The sequence below is a fragment of the Euprymna scolopes genome, chromosome 11, assembly GCF_053919585.1.
Source record: "Euprymna scolopes isolate OS-2025 chromosome 11, ASM5391958v1, whole genome shotgun sequence".
In the NCBI taxonomy this organism is placed as follows: domain Eukaryota; kingdom Metazoa; phylum Mollusca; class Cephalopoda; order Sepiida; family Sepiolidae; genus Euprymna; species Euprymna scolopes.
The window spans coordinates 83,087,787-83,110,902 of NC_136492.1; the positions used below are offsets into that span (position 1 = coordinate 83,087,787).

General features: G+C 33.3%; 1 protein-coding gene across 1 annotated transcript in view; it reads right to left on the reverse strand.

Moving 5' to 3' along the window:
- Positions 1-23,116, reverse strand: part of LOC145287952 (uncharacterized) — an 881,042-nt gene that overhangs the window by 159,389 nt on the left and 698,537 nt on the right. The window contains exon 4 of the mRNA XM_080135905.1: positions 15,518-15,657. Within this exon, the coding sequence (XP_079992031.1) occupies positions 15,518-15,657 (140 nt within the window). The remainder of the gene's footprint in view (positions 1-15,517; positions 15,658-23,116) is intronic.

Genomic DNA, 23,116 nt, shown 5'->3' on the forward strand with positions numbered 1-23,116 from the left:
AACTACCGGTGAGATTCTGAGACTGGTAAAAAAAAAATTATCTCGTTAATAATTTGACACGCAGTGTATATAAGTTTGAGATTAGGTTTCGATTCAAGTTGATAGACTCAATTCATATAGATATATTTTTTTAAAATCGCAACTATATAATATATAACACTCGATAGAACATTAACTCTCTAATAATATATACGAAATCTGCGTATTTTACGCCCTGGCTTGGTCGGGCGTCCCTGCAAGCTTGGAGTTTTGCAGTTTTAACAAAATGGTTACAATAATATCAGAGCGTCTCTATTTACGCTGAACATCTACAGTTTGCAAACATCAATATATTACATATGAATCAGTCCCCTGTGGAATTTGTACAGATGGCACTGTAAATAATTATTGTCCGCTTATAGAAAATATGCAAATATATATTAATACAGGGTGTTAAAGTAATAACACTTATTTTCTTCATAGATGAGTTTTACAACTAGTACTAATAATGTAGTATTAATAAGGACTGGCTTGTTTTTATTTTTTCCACAATGTATTATTACAATAGAAGGTCTGAAATATATAACCATAAATGAGTAAATGGAAAATTCACAATACCAAAACCAAAGATTACATTCCGATTAAAGTTACGGTTTCAACATGGAAATCAATAATAATGATCATCATTAATTATCAAGCTCAGAATTTTGCGGCATTAATACATATGATCAGTTAACCTATTTTCTCGTGAAGCGAAAAGCGAAATACAAGGATAGTATTTAATGTGAATAAAATCCCACCTCTAAAAAACAGAACGTTTTGTTAAAAATATATACTATTTACTATTTTATCGAACGCAGGTATAGAAATGCTCTGATTTGGATTCTTTTTGCAGTTTACTCTATATAAACCCTTATTGCTCTTAATGCAAGCCCGGTTATTTTGGATTTTTCGTATTTTTGTTTCAAGTCCTTTTTTATATTTTACAAATATTAATTAATGACGTTTGTGTTTGTTTTGTTTTCCGAAACAAGAGCACGTGATTTAATATAATGTTTTGGTTATAGTTATATTTTAAAAGTTCTTAATAGTTTAAATTGTATTTTCATAGTCTTTGGTGCATTTAAAACCGGGGAACTCGTGTCCTCAGATCTCTTTACTTGATAGCACAAGCAAAAGCGTTGAAACCATTCTCACATCATGCACAAGTAAAATTGAGTGAGATTGTACAGAAGTATTATTACCTGAGTATTGGAAATATAAATGGAATATAATTTCGTTAAAAATATGTGATTATGTGAATCAATGGCAATTTTCAATTTATGTGGTGAATCGTAAATAGTGTTTAAAAGTAAACAAACAATATTCAGCTTTCAAAAGAAATTAAAACATGTGGCACATTGATACCTTTTACTCGTACGAATAATAAACATAAACACCGGCAAACTTGAATTAAAAAAAGATTGACACCGAGCACCCATAGAACGTCTATAAACCAAACTGTATACATGCTAAGAATCTGAAACTAACCCTAACCCGAACTTCATTTTGAATCAATATTATTGTAAAAACATGGGCATTGCATATAAATAGACAAAATCACAATCAAATACGATGACAGAGATACACATAGAGATACACATAGATGCACACATAGAGATACACATAGATGTACACATAGAGATACACAAAGAAACATATAAAATCGATAACAATTAGGTTTCATGAAACTTCTATTAATCATAGAACAAAAATCAATATTGCACATCAACAATTGTAAATTGATAAGAAATACTGTTCTCGGGAACATTAAAATACAAATAAGAAAAATTTCTCCCGTGTCATATTACTAGTTGTCAAAATAGCTAACGAGGTAAAGAAGCTATGCTACAAATACATATGTTTACCATTCCGTCTAACCACAATATAAATGCGAAGGAGATGAATCAAGTATGTGGAGCTTGCCAGAAAAAAACCCCAATAAATATATATATATATGCCATCAAGAAAAGTAGTACAGTGTCATTACAAGCACAAAAGCGAAATAAAAGACTAGATAATATTTAAGTACTAGATGGATTTAAACTACACAGGCAACACAGAATAGTGTCGGAATGAATACAAGACGTAGGGTAAATACGTACGAGTCAATGCATTAAGGTTTCTCTGTTCCGGGTATCGTCAGGACACCTGGTATAATGATAGTTTCACTACGAATAAATACTGAATAAATATTCAAAATAACATAGTATTTTAAGCAAATAAGATACCCTCGCTATAGCTATCCCGCCATGATTTATTTGAAGAATGGCGCACATTCGTTACCTAATGTTGCCTCAATCTATAACAGAAAGTTTGATAATACCCCGTATTTGATGAATTATTTTTCTTAGATCCGGCAAAAAAATGACTAAACGAATGTCTTTAACAATGGACATTGATCAATTACGGATAACGTCATATTTTTAACTTATTTACCGAATCAACGTTAGGGCGGAAAGTTGCATTAAAATAAACTATTAGAATATGTATGTGTATCTCATATGAAATAAAGTCGTAACCCCATAAATAGACCATTTGATTTCATATAACTTTAAATGAAATAAGACGATACAAATACTAACCAACTGATATTCTAATTAGAGCATGTAAGTTAAAGTATATAACCTCTATTCTACAATGTAAATAGAATTATTTATCTCAAATCATATTGGACATTTTGAATACGAATTGAAAGACAAATCCACTCACTGAAATTTATATTATTACCTAAAGACTGTATGGGATAGAACTCTAGTAAAATAATGTGTGCAAGTAAATAGAAAATGAAAGACACATAGGGAGAGAGTATCGAATGAGATAAGCAATAGTTCAAGCTGATAGAGTACAGCTTTTTTATGAATAATTCATTAATCATTAATTGCAACGTCGTTTATGAAATCGTCGTTATATTTTATTCACTTGTAATCGTTCCAATGGGCATGATTAAGACTATGACCACAACCCATTCTTATCATTGTTTTGTCTCTCGAGTATATACCCGGCACAGTGAGACACACTTAATAAACTGAGAACCATATCACTCTATATAGAAGCATATGATATGAACGAATACACACTCGAGAGTCAAACAATGAAAGGAATATGCTGTTTTCTTAGACCAAGTTATGATTACCCTGTTAAAATTATTGAAACTCATTTATAAACGCTTCCACAAGCCATATCGTAATATGAACTCGTCATCATACGACATTCAAGATAGTGTTTTTATAATTTGAAAGTCTACGAGATTTTTTAATCTGCATTGAAGAACCTATCTGTCAAACTTGAGATGAGGAAGATTGCATATATTAAAAAAAAAAGCTTCAGGCGTTCAAATAAAATCATTATTTTGGGGGAAACATAAATGAATGCAAAATAAACGTCAGAAAGCGAATACGTCATTGCCCTAAACATCTACAGCTTATGAAACAGAAAAAACGTCTGTAAGAAAATGGATAGGGAATACAAAAGCGATGAACTGAGTGAAGTAGTTTATTTGTAATAAAAAAACAAATCAGTTAATCTAATACTCTTAATCTATACATTCGGATACGTGTTTCATAAATAATGTAAAATAAGCGTTGCATTTTATAACCTATGTTTAAAATACACGTGTCACACCAAACAAACAAAATTTCATATATACACCTATGCACAAATCGTTTTTAAAATGTATTTGTTTATTCTTATGTATTCTATTACAACTACAAAGGGCACAGAGTTGTCCGGAATAAAATGATGAACAAAGAATGTTTCACGCCCTCATATTTTTATTGTCATCGAAACCGGCGTAATTGCTGAGTTGTAAATAGCCTACTCGAATTGTTGCGCACAAGGATGTAGTTTCACATGTTTTCACCCAGTGACTTCCTTCACAATATATGGTAGTGTACGTTTCACTGTAAAGAACATACTGTTAGTTTTATAAAACTATTTTTTTTATATAATGGCTTGAAGTATTATTTTAAATTATGAGATAAATATCATGCTTCTATTTTACTCTACACAGAAGCATTCATTAAGTACGCGTCTCATTCATATAAAATACCATTGTTTTTATATTCCTGCTTTTACTGCTTGTACAGCGATAATGGTTTGAATTTAAGGTTAAAATTATAAAATCAAGTGCCATTGTACAATTGTTATTTAAAAAGAATCATTAATTTCGACTGCGCTTCTGACACATCTAAGAATCTACTGATAATTTTGTATGTCGAGCCTTTCGTCTTATAGGGCAATAAAACGTATCAAATGCACGTTTGACGTTAGGCTGTATAACTTGTTAATTTTGATCAAAATCGCGAATATATTTCGCTCATCGTTTCATTTCGCTTTTCGAGTATCGATATTTATCTAATACTCTCCGATAAAACACTTATTTTGGAACAGGTACATACACATACAATATCTTCGTGTGGAATTTCATGAAAATCAACACAGCTTTTATCGAGTCTATAAGGAACGAACTCACCTACACGCAGACACACATATAAAGCTCCTTCTATATAATAGTAGATGTTAAGAAAATACGCAGCTATTAAAGGTACGTCGATAGAAACAATCACAAAATAATGCAAGATTCTTCATGATATGCTAATGTAATAATACCTTAAAATAATAATTCTATTTACACAGCATATTAGTCGTTGTTATTTCATGTGAAAATACTCAAGTAATAACGACTTAATGTACTCTTTAACTGTTACATTCTCTCAATGCATATACTGATTTTATTGACTTTAATGAAGTATATGCCTACGGTTTGGATTGCACACGTTTCATTTGAGCCGCAAGTGCAATCACCTTTATCGAAATTAATGAAGCGCTTACTCGTTTATAAATGACCTTCGTATTAGAGCAATTGTTTATTCAATTCTATTGGAAACAAACAGCGGAATGAGAAAGTGCATTTGAAAAAAAAACAACAAACAGAACATCATGCATCTATGAACTTTCTTAAATTATTATACGGAAAGTGACTTTAAGACTTAATTTTATAGGATATACACCCTCCGCAGCCATTATTGCCCAGAAAGTAAAAACAGAAACTGAGAATTTTGTCTTTGTTTATATTCGACTGAAATAAGGCGTTTTTCGGACAATGTTTCATTGTTAAATAACCCCTGCTTATTAAGTATGCAAAGATTCGGTTTGTAGAAGGCATACGTACTCGAGTGAGAAATAATTTCGTCTTTGGGTCTGTTTTTATTTGGTAATCATGGAGACCCCCCAACCAGCTTTCACAATAATATAAACAGGACTGAGTTGAAAATATCCAAACTAGATTAAAATGTGTTGTTGAAATTTATATACCTCGGACATATCAAAGTAGAAGAAAAAACGTGTTTCCACTCAGTAACATATTATGTAATGCAAATAATTACATTTTTATTACAGCCGCAATAAAAGCCGGGAAGAGCAGACAGTTCTTTTATAATCCACACTTTACTTATCAAATATAATCCATATAACGTCCTGTTCCATCTTTTATAAATTAGTATGTAGTTGAAAAATACCAAATACAATTTTAAGAAAACAAATTGCGAAAATTTTTGTTTCACTAAGACTGATCTGGCATCCCAGGAGAAAAATATGACAGTTGCTCCCCCTTCGTTGTAGTCTCGTTTTCGAATATTGTTAAGATAAAATATGATCACTGTTGTAATTGAGTGAGAAAAGAAATCGTATTAATTTCGATGTAAAAGGTCCATTCACCGAAAAATTGGTTAGCGAGACGTTACGTAAAATGTTGAAATTTCGAGAGAGTTACTATGCATCTTAGTCAAGCCTGTAATCATAAAATTTGTGGAACCAGACGAAGCCAAATAGAAAACGTGGTATCATTTAATACCTTACTTCCATGCTCCATTTCTATTTTGCAATGATATGAGGTAAATAATGCTGATAAAGACAATAGTCCGAAGAGAGTTAAAAAATACTAGTTATCAACGGCCATACTGATATAAGAATATTTTGAACACCTTCGAGTACACACATTTCCCTTTTTATACGGCGACGACAGTATCATCATCATCATCATCATCATCATCACCATCATCATCATCATCATCATCATCATCATCACCATCATCATCATCATCATAGTTGTTTCATCTTTTTATGTTTTAGTTACATGGCTTTACTTTAAACAGTAAACCGATTTCTTTCACAGAAGGTATTCACCATGCATCTAAAGATGTTCGACTTTTCTAACAGGCAAATATTTTGCAACATTGAAAAACAAACATGGACTCGTCTATCTGATAAGTAATTTATGGTGGATCTTCCAACCGCAATAGCAATAATTTGCACTTCCTTACATTGCCATCGTGTGACTCGTTTATATTCATTTATTTTCATGTTCATTTTCTTGCACTCTAGTATCGAAAAGATATATAAATTTGAATGTTCTGTTATTTTTCTTGAAAACAAGTCATCTTTAAAATGTTCAAGAATCTTATCAGTTTAGTGCTCATGTACCAAAGAAGTTTGCCCCTGTCGTTTTCCTGTTCTACTTATTCTCTTACCACATCTCCTCGCAGTGTAATCCATAAAGTCTGCTAATATCCCAGCGTAAGACATGAAAGATTCGGTGCGTTTTTCTTTTTTTATTTCGATGCTGAACCTACATTGTATATTCCGATAAAATATGCAATAATGCTTCTTTTCTTTCACTATACAATATTCACATCGGCGTTTTTTGCAGTCCTGGAGGATGTAGTGTTTGATGGACCTAATGCAAGTGGCTGATAGCTAGGATGTCATAACATTGCTTTTAGGACATCTGTTAAGACAATTTTAGCTTAATTCTCTTAATTTAGTATGTTTACACAATACGCTGCAGAGTAAATTTTTAATTAATTCCTCCCCATCTCTTACAGCGTCTGACTCTTTTGTACTCAGGAAAATGTCAAACTTTTTAGATATATTTGTAGTAGTTTTTGAATTTTAACTATGCAACCAAACAAACAGAACATTTTTGTTACAGTAGTTAACTTTCATGCATCACGAGGCCTCATATATTATATAGTCTCTGCTGCTTGAACTATATCAAACATTAAGTGAACAATTTAGTTTGAAACCGTTACAATTATGCTTCCGTTTGTGACAGGCAATTTACCTGTATGCAAGGATAGGCTTTTCTGTCGTCATAACAAACAAAGAAGAAAACGTATATGGAAGGATCCTTGTAGATTTATTTTTATTGCATGCGAGGGGATAGTATGTAGTTGATTAGCAGGGCATCTGTTCTCATTGTGTTTCAACTTTTGCATAAAAGCACTAAACAGAAAGCGGCTTCTATTACAGTCTGGGCGACGGCACCAAAGTAGAAGTCCTTCCGGATTTTAGGAACATCGATATTCAAGGCGTATGATTTTGCTGTTTGCCAAGCTAGTGAAACACATACACATCAAGTATGAAAAAGTGCTACGACTTTATCAGTGCACGTGCCTTAAAAAAGTCTTTATAAAATAGTACAGGGATGCAACGATAGGACAAGATTTGAATCTTTTTTGATTGTGCGGAATTCATTGGTTTTCAAGACCATGAGCAAAACGAAGAGACACATGTCACATGCAATAGTACTCCATGCATTGGCGAATAATAGTCCCAGGTGTAAATATGGTTCGAATACAGCAGCGGGAGACTAATTCCTCTACGCCAGTTTTGGCAATGTGATTAATGTATGTTGTAATTAATTTTAAAACAAATCAACCAACAGATTAGCATTGCTTATTAATGCAGTGTTAAATTTGTATATCCTATTACAATATTTTATCTACTACAATGACTATATTGAAATACGCTAAGGAGGGTTAGCAATTAAAGAGAGGAAAAGAGACAGCAACATAATAGAATATGTATGACTGAGATAACGACTAATATAACAAATATCGCAATAGGTTTCACACACACTATTTTTTAGTTAATATGTTTAATATGTTAAAATAATTGAATATAATCAGGAAAAAGAAAGTAAAAACCAAAGACCATGTGTATAAAAAATAGAACAGATAAAATTAAACTCAATTAAGTTATGTAGAGAAATTTACAGAGAAGACAAGCAAAAAGAAGGAAAAAGTAAAATAAAGTAAAATATTATTATATGTTACATCTTTAAGAAGTATAAAAATAGAAATAATAATATTCACAATATAATTAAAATGATATTTCAAAACAAAAATAGGAGAAAATTGACCAAAACCGTATAAGTAGTCTAAGAAAAATAACCTACAATGACCGTATAAGTAGTCTAAGAAATTAACCAAAAATAACCGTATAAGTAGTCTAAGAAAAATAATAATAAATAACTGTATTAGTAGTCTAAGTAATCAGGACAAAACAAGATAATGATGAAAGAAAGAGAAGGCGACACAAATACTTTACTGAACAATGAAGAAAAATAAAATAAGTTAAAAATTAGAACAGTCTGTGTTTTTTAAAAAAAGAATTTATAACGACTAATCTGTCTGGAAAATCTTAAAGGCGAACCATTAAAGCCAAAATAAGCAAGTTTTGGCAACCAGTGAATGAATATAAAAGAAAATTAATACAAAAAATGTTTATTTCTAAGATATTTGGCTTGAAACCAAAAAAGCAATTATTTGTTTAGGGCGAGTAAATATTTATATTGAACTTATTTAGCTGACTTCTGCAGGTGCACCCATGCGCATTTCGTGCCAATACTTCCTTTTCCATGCTCTCAACGACATCTGCGTATTTCCTCTTCGACATCTCTTATTTTACCCTTTTCATCCATATGTTCGAGATTCAAATTTACATGGAAATCATGCGTTTTATGACGGCATAATAAGGTACGTTAACTTAGAAATATCAACAACGTCTTTCTTATTTAATGTCATATTTGTATTCGGTTTTTATTTTTTTTTAAATGGTATCATTATTGAAAGATTGGAGGGTTGTTATTTCTGTAGAAGGAAACTTAAAAGTGGAACAAAAACAAACATTACAAAAGTTAAATTCCCCTGTAACTTGTGCATTGGTCGTAATTGTCGATGAAACTATGAGTATCATAATGGTATCATAAAGTATATTTTATGTTAACAGAATTGTTTATCAAACTCGGTGTTTATTTGTACTCTTATATTTAAATCGACGTCACATATTAATATTTTATGAACTGCAGGATGTTAACCTATAATATTCCTTATTAATAAACGTTCACTTGTTTATGTAGGCACGGACAAAAAATAGAAAGTAAAGCAAATTGTTAATTCTTTAAAAACAAACAAATCCAAATCTATTAAAATACATTATTCTTAAGCAACTGTTTTTCCAGAAAGATAACATCTTGAATTTTATCATATACAAAGCAGAATAATATAAAATATTTTTCTACTATTTTTAATCAAATTTTGTATTTTACATTTTAAACAAAAAACAAGAATACAAATAACCGGAATTTTTGTCTAGATAAATTACACATTTGGTTTAAATAAAATGTTTGATGATTTGCTATACGAATATGCAAAAGTATAATAACATAAACACCGTAATTTAAAATAATTCAATCTTTTATCTCAGTTTATCGATTTTGCTTGGCGGAATAAAACAAAATCTAATATGTAATGCTATTTTTGAGGAGAATAGGTAGCTATTAAAGGAGTAAAGATAGTTTATGTAGGCTTGTACCCTTTCATGTACTTTCAACGCTTGATTGGAGAATTACGTGAAGAAACCATTGTATTACTGTTTAATTCTTTTTCTGGACAGTGTGTATATTTTTCGCCTAAATAATCCCCAAAGTTAGGCTACAATGAGGCTGCAAGAACCAGACGGGCGACCATTTTTAAGTGATAGGCGCCATATGTGTTGGAGAAAACTCCTGCATCTTAGCTTCCGGACATTCATATCTTATTTACATCTGCACTCCATGTTTAAAAAGGATATGTCCTCTATAGTATCAGATCCGACCGAATGGTTAATTGTAGGAATAGACCAATTCATACCATCTAAAAAATTCCAACAAAACCTAACAGCCAGCCATGGTTCTCCCCAGAATGTGCTGCTGCTATCGCGCACAGAAATCACTTTTCCATAGCTACCAACGTTATAGATGCACTGAGACTAAAGATGCTTTCAGGACTGCCAGCAACCACTGTAAAAGAGTCATAAAAAATGCTAGAGAGCTATATGCCCAGTCTGTTAAATCCAAAGTAGCTGATCAGCGGCTTGGTTCCCACCAGTTTTGGCAAATAACAAATAGGATCCTGAACAGAAGTGTGCGTTCTATCCCAACCATTATCAATGGAACAGAGGTCATCTCGCCAGCGTCAGACAAGGCCAAACTATTTGGAAAGAACTTTGCAGCAAAGTCTACCCTATGCAACGAAGGCCATCAACTCCCCGTATTTCCTCCTATAACGCAGAACAAGCTAGGTAACATACAAATATCTTTGCATGAGGTCGACAAGATAATCAAGAGCCTAGATTCCAGTAAAGCAACTGGCCCTGATGGCATCCCAATTATAGTGTTAAAAAAGCATCAGCCAGAACTTGCTCCCATGCTTATGAAACTGTTTAAGCGCTTCCTTAAGGAGAAGTGCTTTCCGACTCCCTGGAAGACCTCATCAGTTTTCCCTGTATTTAAGAATTCAGGTGATAAGTCATCTCCCTCTCAGTACAGGCCGATAAGTCTCCTGTGTGTTAATAGTAAGTTGCCGGAATCCATATTAAATAGGGGAATAGTCAATCACCTCAGCAGGAACAACCTTCTTAGTGACACACAATATGGTTTCCGCTCTGCAAGATCTACCGCAGATGTGCTGACGGTTATATCCCACAGGATTAGTGAATCTCTTGGCAAAGGCTTCCTTTCTAGGGCAATTGCTCTTGACATATCAAAGGCCTTTGACAAGGTATGGCATAAGGGTCTACTTCACAAGATTTCCAGCTGCAGTATATCTGGAAATGTTTTCTCAATCATTAAATCATTTCTCTCCGATAGGCTCATAAGAGTAGTGGTAGATGGACAAATATCGGAGGCCTGCAATATAAATGCTGGAATCCCTCTGGGGTCAATCCTGGGCCCAACTCTCTTCCTGATCTACATCAATGACCTCCCTAAACACATACTTAAATCATTCGTTGACATCTATACTGATGTCACGACCATCTACGGCAACACATCAAAGGATGTAAATGACAAAGTTCTCTCTGATTCTCTTTCCTCTGATCTCGAGCGCGTGGTTCAGTGGGGGGAGATGTGGCTGGTTACCTTTAATGCATCCAAAACCAAACTCCTATCCTTACATCATCAACGCTCTGATCCCGATCTGGCATGAATTGAAATGGATGGCTCTCGTCTGGGTGAGGCCCCGTGTTTTGACAAGCTTCTGGGTTTGACCTTTACTCCTGATCTGAAATGGAACACGTATATCAAGTCTGTTGCCAAGGTCGCTGGAAAGGTTGTGGGATCCTTCTACCGCTCCAGAAGATATCTCACTACTGATGCAATTCTCTATCTTTATAAAAGCCAAGTACGTCCAAGGATGGAATACTGCTGCCATACCTGGGCAGGAGCTGCCAAAAAAACCGATCCTGCCTTGACAGAGTACAAAATAGACTTCGTGGCTTAATGGGGGATGCCCTTTTCTCTACCCTGCAACCTCTCTCCCACAGAAGAGACGTTGCGAGCCTATCCTTGTTTTATCGTTATTTCCATGGCAGGTGCTCGTGTGAACTCCAATCTCTGCCCCCCCTCGCAAAACTTTAACGAAAAACACCCGTCTAGCTGAATCCACTGTGAAAAATTTCCCCCACTCTATATCTATGCCTAAATCAAAACGTGGATTCCATGAACAAAGCTTCTTTCTTAGAACTGCACGCTTGTGGACCTCTGTTCCGTCTGTCAGCTTCCCACCGGACTACAACTTGGATGTTTTCAAGTCCAACGTTAACAAATTCCTAATGAACCGCCCCCTTAAGTAAACACTTCATCAAATCTCCACACTAACGTAATATACTTGCAATAACCCTTATCCCTGAGTGGCTTCCGGGCCTTTATAAGTGGTGATCACTGTGTAAAAAAAAATAAAAATCTTATCTCACGCTTGGTAGACTTGCGCCTGTCTTGGGATCAGGACTAAACGTTTCTGGACGATAGGTAGCTGCCAGTCCTCAACAGTTTAATCTTAATCAAGCGCAAGTAACAGCGAAAGGAAAAAAGAGAGATATAACAGTCTTTGTAAATAGGAAAAACTGTGGTCTAATCTAGGTGAGGTAATATCATGTAATAACAAATTGCTGGAAAAAAGTATCGTATTTTATGCAAAATGCGTGGTTATTTATCGATTTTTCTCTTTTTGTATCGATTCTTCAAAGCATATTCTATTTAATAGTACACTACTAATATTGGGCTCACTAAAAAAAAATATTTTTTTTTATTTTTCATAGATTTAAAAGAAGTATTTTTCGCAGACATAATGACACATATTTTTTAATAATCTGAAAACATAATTAAAACACATTAAACAAATTTTACACTTAAAAACCTAACAGATGAAAAATTAAATACATTGAAAGTTCGGGTTTTAACATTAAAATCTGATACGTGCAGTTTTCGTTTTCTTTGTTTCTTTTATCTACAATCCACAGCCTACCGAATATACAATTATTTTCAATTTCGGCTGATTAGTTTATGCATAGTCGTATCCACAAATAAAGAAGAGGGTCTGTAAGCAATATATATATATATATATATATATATATATATATATATATATATATATATATATATATATATATATATATATATATACAGTAATGATCATATTTATTGGCACGGTAAAATAAAAGATAAATTTTGTCTAATAAATTCTAAAAAAAAGGGATTAAATTAAAGAAAATAACAAAGTATATTATGTATGTTTAACTGGCCTTTCCGATGCAGCAATCGGATTTTAGAAAAAATAAATAACAAAGGAACAACAAACATAATTGCAAAAAACCCTTGTTCAAAATTATTGGCACGGCTTTGTTTTTCTTTTAGTATCAGTATAATATCAATCAATTTCCGGTTTACGTGCTTTCTGAACTTTTTTATAGCCATATTATGCTTGTTTAACGCTAATTCAGTGAATACTTTTTTTCAGATAATTTTTAGATAGCGATTTATTTAAACTATTATAAGTAACTAAATTATAATTTTCAATCGCCATGGTTAAAACTAAGGAACACAGCGAAGACGTCAGGAAGCTTGTTGTAGCATGCCATACCAATGGGGAGGGCTATGATAAGATTTCAAAGAAGCTAAACCTTCCCAAATCCACTGTTAGAGCCATAATAAACAAGTTCAAATCGCAAGGCCACGTTATGAGTTTAGAGGGTATAGGGAGAAAAAGGATTCTTTCCCCAAGAGATGAACGAAAAATTGTTCGACAAGTAAAACAAAACCCAAGGATCTCTGTTGGGGAGATTGTTGATGAACAGAGCACCTCTGGAGTGAATGTATCTCGACATACAGTTGGTAGAGTTTTGAAGAGAGCTGGTTTAAAAGCATGTCGTCCGAGAAAGACTCCCTTATTGAAGCCTATGCACCTGAAAGCAAGGCTAGCCTTTGCAAAACGTCATATTGATAAAGATGTTGCATTCTGGAAACGTGTTCTATGGACTGACGAAACGAAAATAGAGTTATTTGGCCATAATAAAGTGTCTTATATTTACAGAAAATCTGGCGAAGCTTTCCTGCCTAAGAACACCATACCCACAGTGAATCACGGTGGAGGCAGTTTGATGTTTTGGGGATCCTTTGCTGCCTTTGGACCAGGGCGACTTGTTAAGGTCACAGGTAGCATAAAAAAGGAAGATTATGTTAAAATATTGGATGAAAACCTGAAAGACTCTGCTAAAGAGCTCTCACTTGGTCGTCGTTGGTGGTTCATGCAAGATAATGACCCAAAGCATTCGGCTAAACTGACTAAGAAATGGCTTGAGGACAATCATATTAATATTTTGGAGTGGCCATCACAAAGCCCAGATCTTAATCCAATTGAAAATTTATGGTGAACATTAAAATTGAGGGTAATGCAAAGGAAGCCTAAGAATCTTATTCAATTGGAGGATTATTGTCAGGAAGAGTGGGCTAAAATTACTACTGAAGAGTGCAACAACTTGGTTGTAAACTATGAAAAGCGACTGAGGAAGGTAATCAAGGCCAAAGGCTATACAATTGATTATTAAATAAATCGTGCCAATAATTTTGAACAAGGGTTTTTTGCAATTATGTTTGTTGTTTTTTTGTTATTTATTTTTTCTAAAATCCGATTGCTGCATCGGAAAGGCCAGTTAAAAATACATAATATACTTTGTTAATTTCTTTAATTTAATCCCTTTTTTAGAATTTATTAGACAAAATTTAACTTTTATTTTACCGTGCCAATAAATATGATCATCACTGTATATATATATATATATATATATATATATATATATATATATATATATATATATATATATACAGTGATGATCATATTTATTGGCACGGTAAAATAAAATATATATATATATATTATGAGAAAGTACACAATTATAAAGTATACTATTCAATGAATAATCGGTGAAAATTATGTATAGATTGGATGATTACGTGATTTCTGGTAAACTTTTAAAGAGAAACTCCAGCCAAAACTACTTAATCTGTTCGTTTTTATCGTGCCTAGTTTTTTGTCTTCATAAGAAAACAGGAATAAACACATTGAAGATGTAAAAATGACGAAGACCTTTACAATATAGATGTGATTATATACGGATGAATCTGGTGCAATCTCTTTTTAATGTATGGCATTTTTTTTTTACATTAAACACAAATAAATATATTGCATATCAAACGTTTTTAATACGAAGACCTAGTGTTTTGATGCACATATGTTTTGAGTGCGTTTTGGATTTCATGAAAATTTAATTTCGTATTTTATGTCTCATGCATGTTTAGTTGCATTAGTAGGAGTATTTATAAAAGCTATAGTATAGTTGCAGCAGTAGTAGTAGTAGTAGTAGTAGTAGTATAGTTGCAGTAGTAGTAGTAGTAGTAGTAGTAGTAGTGGCAGTGTAAATTTGTTAGCGTGTCGGATGATTAAATTTCTGAGAATACAGTAGAACTCCGGGGTATGGTGTTTCTAGGAAACCGTTTTTTTTCAGGTAACGATGTGTAATACGATGTGTTTTTCCGACGCTTGTTACGGCATTTTCCTTTCCTTACGGTATAATTTATGTTTTTTTTTATTATTGTATGCATGTGTATCATATACTGTACTGTATTTGGTTACTTATTTTGATGCTTTATCCCGGGGTTCTATTGTATAACGTCCATGTATTTTTATAGAACTTTGCTCAAAAGTTTAGTGGCTGGTAAATGTTCAATAATGCGTATAAGTGCGTGTCATTTTGAGGCGTATTATTCTCTTTTTATAAAAGAAAGAGATAAAATATTTTGAGTCTTCCAATAACATATAAAGAAAGTAATAAGAGGCTTTACCTGTGTGGAGTTGGTCACACAGTTTCCGTTATTGCTGCACAGTAATTTTGATCCCGGCTCTGTACACGTTTGATCTTTCACCATAATTTTTAACCGAAGTCCGTATTCACAGTTTATAAGAGAACTGCTATTCGATGTGGCTGCAAATAAAATTAAAATGATACAAGAAAATTAGAACATATAATTGTTTTTTTTTTCATTCAAGAATAAAAATGATCCATATCCAACCGCATACTTGAATTAATTTAAAGAGATTAATCGCTGGGTATACATCTATTGTTTCCTTTGCTATATTTTTAAGTCATTAGTTTTCTTTAAAAAATACATGTTTTAAGTCAATGGTGATTTATTTTAGTGTTTGCTTTTGCTGTCATAAGTACATTGCGTTTTCGTACACATCAATGATTTAGAAGTTTGTCTCATACTCTGCAGCGTATGAAACTATTTGCCACTACAATGCGATCATTTTTACAGATAATAGGCATAACTATACACCGTTTATATATTCAATGTGAAATTTTAACAGGAACATCGTGCTGAATAATGATTATTTTCATTTGAATAAGAGGAGGTAAGGTTTATAAAATTGGAGAGCACAGAATGTGAAGAAAAAAACAAAATAGAAGAAAGATATACCAATTGATGTGTATTTTCCCCGTTATTTTCCACATTCTTTATTAAGCTAATATAGGTTTCTATAGAACAATAGACTTACCAATAGACTATAAAGATGATTACATTAAAGAAGTTATTCTTAACGGAGATGGGTTGCATAATCATGATGTACAATTGTAGCGTGCTTTTGATAATCCACGTTTTGATAATTATACTACTTTGTTTGCATTTATTATTGCTGGACTAACAAAACAAACAATGATATCACAAACACGCACTCTAATGCCGATTCGAAAATAATTTCGATAAATAAACAAGTATCTCTATTTATAAACGCCTGATACTTTCTTGCGATGATTTATATATAAAAAAGACAAAATTAGCTTTCGTTCCCAACGATAGCATCACTGGACATTATATTCTTTTGCTGTTTTTTTAAACTTGCTTTACGACAAAACGATAAATCTTATGAAAATAATTCAGGATTTTTATACGCGTACTTGTTAGAGATGAACACTATGTGAATTCAAAATTATCGGAAAACGATATCAATCAATTACTTAACACATTGGTGTTCAAACGCTTTCCATTAAATAAAACATGCTGTTTGATTTGTTTAATATTTCAGAAATTATTTTAGGACACAATATATTTTGTTAGTCTTATTTATTTAATCGACAATAATAATTGGCGCAAATAGAGTTTCATATTTTTATGAATACAGTTGTAAATTCGCAGGGGCAATAAACAACATGTTGATTTTGTATATGCGTTACACTTCCTAACGTTTTTAATTGCACTGATTTAATATACTACAAAAACATAATTCAGCGATTGAACTGAAATATACCTCACTTTATTCTTTAAAGTATATGTACAATAAACTGCATAAACATATTTAATTCAAATATAACACGTTTTAAAATATTAATTAAGTAGTATAATCAATAATTGAATAATGATAAACGATGGAGAAACAGCATAGTTGTGTGTGTGTGTGTGTGTGTGTGTGTGTGTGTAAATCTGTGTGAAATATCAAAATGTGCCAACTAAACAAAAGGATCCAACGGGTGTTCTAATCAGCACGCACATTGAACAACCTATGTAATATATTTATATACAACAGTGTATATAAGTTTAACGCATAGCTTACAATGGCTTCATCGTAAATTGCATGCAGGTGTTTTGTGCGTAGTCGTAAATACATGGACATTCGCTGGTGCAGGAAATCTAATACAAACACTTGGTTTCGAAGATAAACTCGTTTTGGAGTGAATATGATCATAAAAATTCCAGACATGGACACACAACTATATAAGTATAGGATATGCATTATATAAACCCCCCACACACATACCAAACCACACACCCACACACACACACACACACACACACACACACACATATATATATATATACATATATATATATATATATATATATATATATATATATATATATATATATATATATATATATATGTATGTGTGTGTATATATATAAATTCCAGACATGGACACACGCCTATATACGTATAGGATATGCATTATTTTACCCCCCCCCATATATATATATATATATATATATATATATATATATATATATACGATTTACAATTCTTTCACACTTCGATTGAAACGCGTGCTGTTTAACATGAACGTGAGGAAAGAAATACAGAGAGAAGAAAAAATGTCATAATATATAACAGCTTTATAAAACACATCGAGATATTTTGATGCGAATCAGTGTAAAAATAACTTATCCTTCAAAAGAAAAACATTTATTTATGTATATAACATTGCAAATACAAATTCAATTTTTCTTTCCTCTGATTTCTCATTTAATTCGGAATTATATTGAACAAATAGAAATTGAGATGCATTGCTTTAATAGAGACACTCTTCAGCTGGATAAACAATGTAGTATTTGGATTCTCTGGAGCACTGCTCTCATATTGAGTGTCATTTTCACAACGTTTCGGTTAATGTAACCTCTGACCTTCTTCATGGGTATCTTGTCGACCTAGGGAATGTTTCTGTCGAACTCGAAATTTGGACGGAACTTTGAATGCAGCCTTTTATTTACTTCACGGAGTAGCATGCCCTTGTCCTGTCAGCCTTGACTGAATAGAGGTCCTAATAATTCAGAATTATATTCTTCGGTCGACCACACTAAGAATTGAACCTTTAAACTTCAGAATAACATCACTTTTGCAATTGATTTTTCCAATTACTCTAATCACTGCGTAACGGGTCCTTATGGCCACATTCCCAAGCTCAAAAAATCCATCTTGCATTTGACAAGGTACGACTGGCTAAGGAAGGAGAGCCCGCCAACCTATACGTTGTAAAAAAATGACACTCAAGATTAGAACAGTACTCGAAAGACTCCAAATAATACGAATAACAAGTCGTCATTTCAAAATTTCAGAAACGTTATGCCTTGAAATAGTATATCAAATGTTTCTGGGTGATCACAAGATGAATATTGGAAATTTCAAATGCGACATTAAACAAATGGGGTAAATGGTTACTGCCGGTTGTGAATGGACCCCCAACAAATAAGTTCAGTAAAGTTTTACTCGAATATGCAATCTATTATGTAATGATTCCATTCTTTCCCAATACTAAACACAATCAGACATGAACAATATCTAAATTATGTTCGCAACAGGCCTCAAAAGTTTGACTGGAAGCAAAATGAGAGCTCAAAATTGCCTGAGTATTTACCGCCCGAACTGCTGGAGAGAGATAGACACAATATCAATTTTTAGTACTGACGAAATGCACTAGGCAATGATTATGCAAATAAAAATAGCTCATGCTGGAAAGATTTTTTCTAAGATAGAACATATAGCTATTATAAGAACTGATATGACACTTCGATCGTAGAAAATACGTGAAAAATATTGAAGATGTGTATGACAATTTTCGTGCGTGTTTAGAGATAACTTCACCCAACAAAAGCAATACTTTACTATGTGTTTCATTCATAATTAAGATGGTTACCAATGAATGCAACTCATGCTTAAGTATTATATAAATATTTGAGTCGCAGGAGTTCTGGCATCTAGTCATCCTTACATTGTAGGACGTGATTTCATTGCTTATCAGGTTATTTACTTATATTTACTACTAGTTCTTCAAATCAAATCCTATTAAAATGCTTGTAACACATGCAAAGGAACGCAGCATTACAGCCATAAGATAGAGATAGGGAACTGGTGGATAGTGCGTGACTTATTAGGTCTGAGAATATTTTCAAACCCTATCTAAGAACGAGACACTTGTCCAGATGTTGTAAAAATACCTATGTTAAACAAGGGACATATTTTTCAGTTACTTATTTACGAGCAGACATGTAAACCCAAATGCTTCATTGGGAGATGATTTATCAATTGGGGCCATCAATGTTTGAATGTATTTTTGTGTTATTCCAATGTATATTTTTGTGGATTTATTTTAAGATCATAGAGTTTAAATGTGGAATTTAAATCGCAACTTTATCGTAAAAAGAATAGCAGATTACATATTTTCCCCCTTTTAGGGGGTTCCAATATTTTTTTTGTTTTACTCGATCTGCTTGGTTTTGGAGTTTATGTTGATTTCCTACTTTCCTGACTGTAATCACATATATAATATTGATTGTTATGTAAACAGGTATCTAACTGTCCAAGTCCCTACATTGTGTCTCTGTAGATACGGTCACAAACAGTAAGCCATTTGCTTTCAATAAAATTGTATGTGTCAAATAAAATCAGCTTGGACGGCGCACGAAAGCAACGACTTCTGTAAGGAACACCACATCAATCCTAGTCGCCGATTAAGTAGAATTATTATGTTCTCGTCAAGCACAGCGCATATGTCCGACCAAATCTTCTGATACCCTTACTCAATGGGCTTACCGTCTATCCAGACACGCTGCGGCCATAGCTGAACTATGTTCTTCACAAAGTCCTGAAAACCAGGCCAACCGTAGAACAGTCAATGCTGCCAGTACCTCTTCTGCAAGAGCCAACTTATCTACAGAAAGGACAGCTTGGCGGTGAGCGGCTAAGGCAACCTCTACATCTTCAGCAAGAGCTGCTGAATCTACTGAAGCTAGGGTCAGACGACTTGCCAGAGACAACACATCCAAAGCCGCCGCTCGGTCATCTCAGCCACCAGAAGCTCGAAGTCAACGAGTGCAGGCTGTTAATCGGAGATTTAATGCCTCTCGCAGCAACATACGCCCTTCATCTGAGTTTTTGTTAGGCAGAGCATTGGACTATGACGCAGACTATGACTTTCCGACATGGCAGGATCTTAGCATCAGTGCTATGAATTGCATATGTTCATTCTGCAAAGCTAAAACATGGCTAGCGGACCTTCAAGCCTATACTGATCTTCAGGTAAAGTTAAACGACCATGCCTTCAGGCGTTATCTCAACCACTTTTGAGCATGGCCGATGAATCTAAATATTTTCGGAAAGATGTCCGACTTTTCAACTGCTACATTAAAATGATATCATTGTGTGCAAACAGTGTACGAAAAAGCGTCTGGAATCCCGCATTTAAAGTGATAGGCCAAGTCGACCATCGAATAGAGTCCCTTTTACCCGTGGACACAGTACGACCATCATTCTTACAACTCTATTTCGTCAGTGACTACGCCCAACAAGCTGAAAACAGACTAGAAATTACAGTCAAATCATACGACAGTTCGGACCGACAACAACTCTGTATTATTTTGCAAATTCCAGACATGGTCCACTAAACGAACCCATACATTCAAAGTTTCAAATATGCGCTATACAATGTTCCCTTGCCTACTCTTGCAGTACAGAGGCGCAGAACACTTTGAAGAAGACAAGATAAAAGAAATGAAACCCAAAAGAGCATGTAAGAAATATCAAACCTTACCACTGAATCGTGGGGATCTCTGGATCTGTGAGTAGGGTGCCAGTCCCTGTCGTCCAAACCAGATCACTTTAACCAAATGAAAGCACACGATGATAGAGATTCCGTTGGTGTGGCTTTCATACAAACCAATGCCTGTCATCAGCGTCATGTCTGTTTGAGAGTGTGCAAGACGCTGTTATGACTGTAGGGTAATTTTTTGGCACATGAATATTCAGTGACTGAAACAGTGGCACTCGGCTGACAAGACATCGCAAGCATCATACGTGCACGCGCGCACACAGGCACGCAACTATAGATAGATAGATTGCTAGCTACATATACAAGAGACGAATAAGATCGCCCGACTGACAATATACCCTTATCTATAGTTTTCCGCTCATCTTCAAGCTCATATATATATATATATATATATATATATATATATATATATATATATATATATATATATATATATATATATATATATATATATATATATATGGATTTTTTTATTATAGCTTGTCCGTCATCTCTATATAGGCCGATATCCGATATTCATACAGGTTTACATCATAGACATTTATCCCTCCATATCCGAAGAACTTTTTAACATCGCCCTAGTATTTTCCGAGGATACACTGATATATCCTCGGAAGAAATCAACAATCATTAAAAAATCAGTAGAAAATCAGTAGAAAATCAGTTCTAATAAATAACAATAACAAATGGATAAAAACTAAAATGAAAAATTCGTTTGATTTGGCGATGGGTGCCAGAGATTCTGCAGAGGCATCAGATCTTGTGGGATTATTCATTCTATATACCCTCACAAGCATATTCGATACTACGGATATCGACCTATATAGAGATGACGGACTAGCTCCAACAAAGTCAAGGGAGAACACTTTAAGAAAATCATACACAAGGAAATTAAAAAAAGTAGGCATAAAAGCAGACGTATCAGCTAACATAAAAATAACAAACTTCCTGGACGTCACGTTAAACTTAGATAAACACACACATGGGCCATACTTAAAAGATAGCGTTACTCATATTTACGTAAAACCTAAGTCCAACCACCCACCATCAATTATAAAACACATTCCAAACTCGGTCATAATAGACTCAGTAATAACTCAAGCGATGAAAATGCATTTAACAGGTCAACCAATATCTACGAAACAACCCTAAAAATAGTGGATACAAAAATATCGACATCAAATATAAGCAACAAAACACCAACAACTATAATAAAATTAAAAATAGAAGAAAAAGAACTATAATTTGGTATACGGCCCCATACAATCCAATGTTAAAAACAAAACTTGGCAAGAAATTTCTAGATCTTATTGAAAAACACTTTCCCGCAACCAACCCCTTACACAAAATCTTCAATAAAAATACCTTGAAGTTATCTTACAGTTGTTGCGAAAATTTAGAGATGATAATTAAAGCACATAATAACAAAATACTAAATGAAAACAATGTAAACAACAACAAAATAAACAATAAGAATAGACACCATGGCAAAAATAAAACCAACACTAGCAGAAATAATAATAATAATAATAATAATAATAATAATAATAATAATAATAATAATAATAATAACAAACCAACCGCGGACAAGAACAACAATACCATAAATAAAAAATACTAATAACGAAATAGATAAATGCAATTGTAGTCACCGAACAGTTTGCCCACCGTATAAAAACAACACTAGCGAATACATACTGGGGACTCAAAGAAAGCGGACATTCGCTGGTAGTCGAATGGAAAATAATAAGACAAGCTACCACGTGCAGACATTTAGACAACCCATGTAAATGATGCCTTCATGAAAAATTTTCTGTCCTGTACTTTAAAGAACCCCCATATCTATTAAACTGTAGACGAGAAATAGCAAACAACTGTGTTCACAAAATAAAACTTACTCAGGGATAGCGATACAAAATAGCTTTAAAACTAAGAAAACAAACAAATGAATAAATTAAATAAACATGAATATACATAAACGATCACACATATATGTGTATATATATATATATATATGTATGTGTGCATGTATGTGTGTACATATATGTATATTTATATGTATATA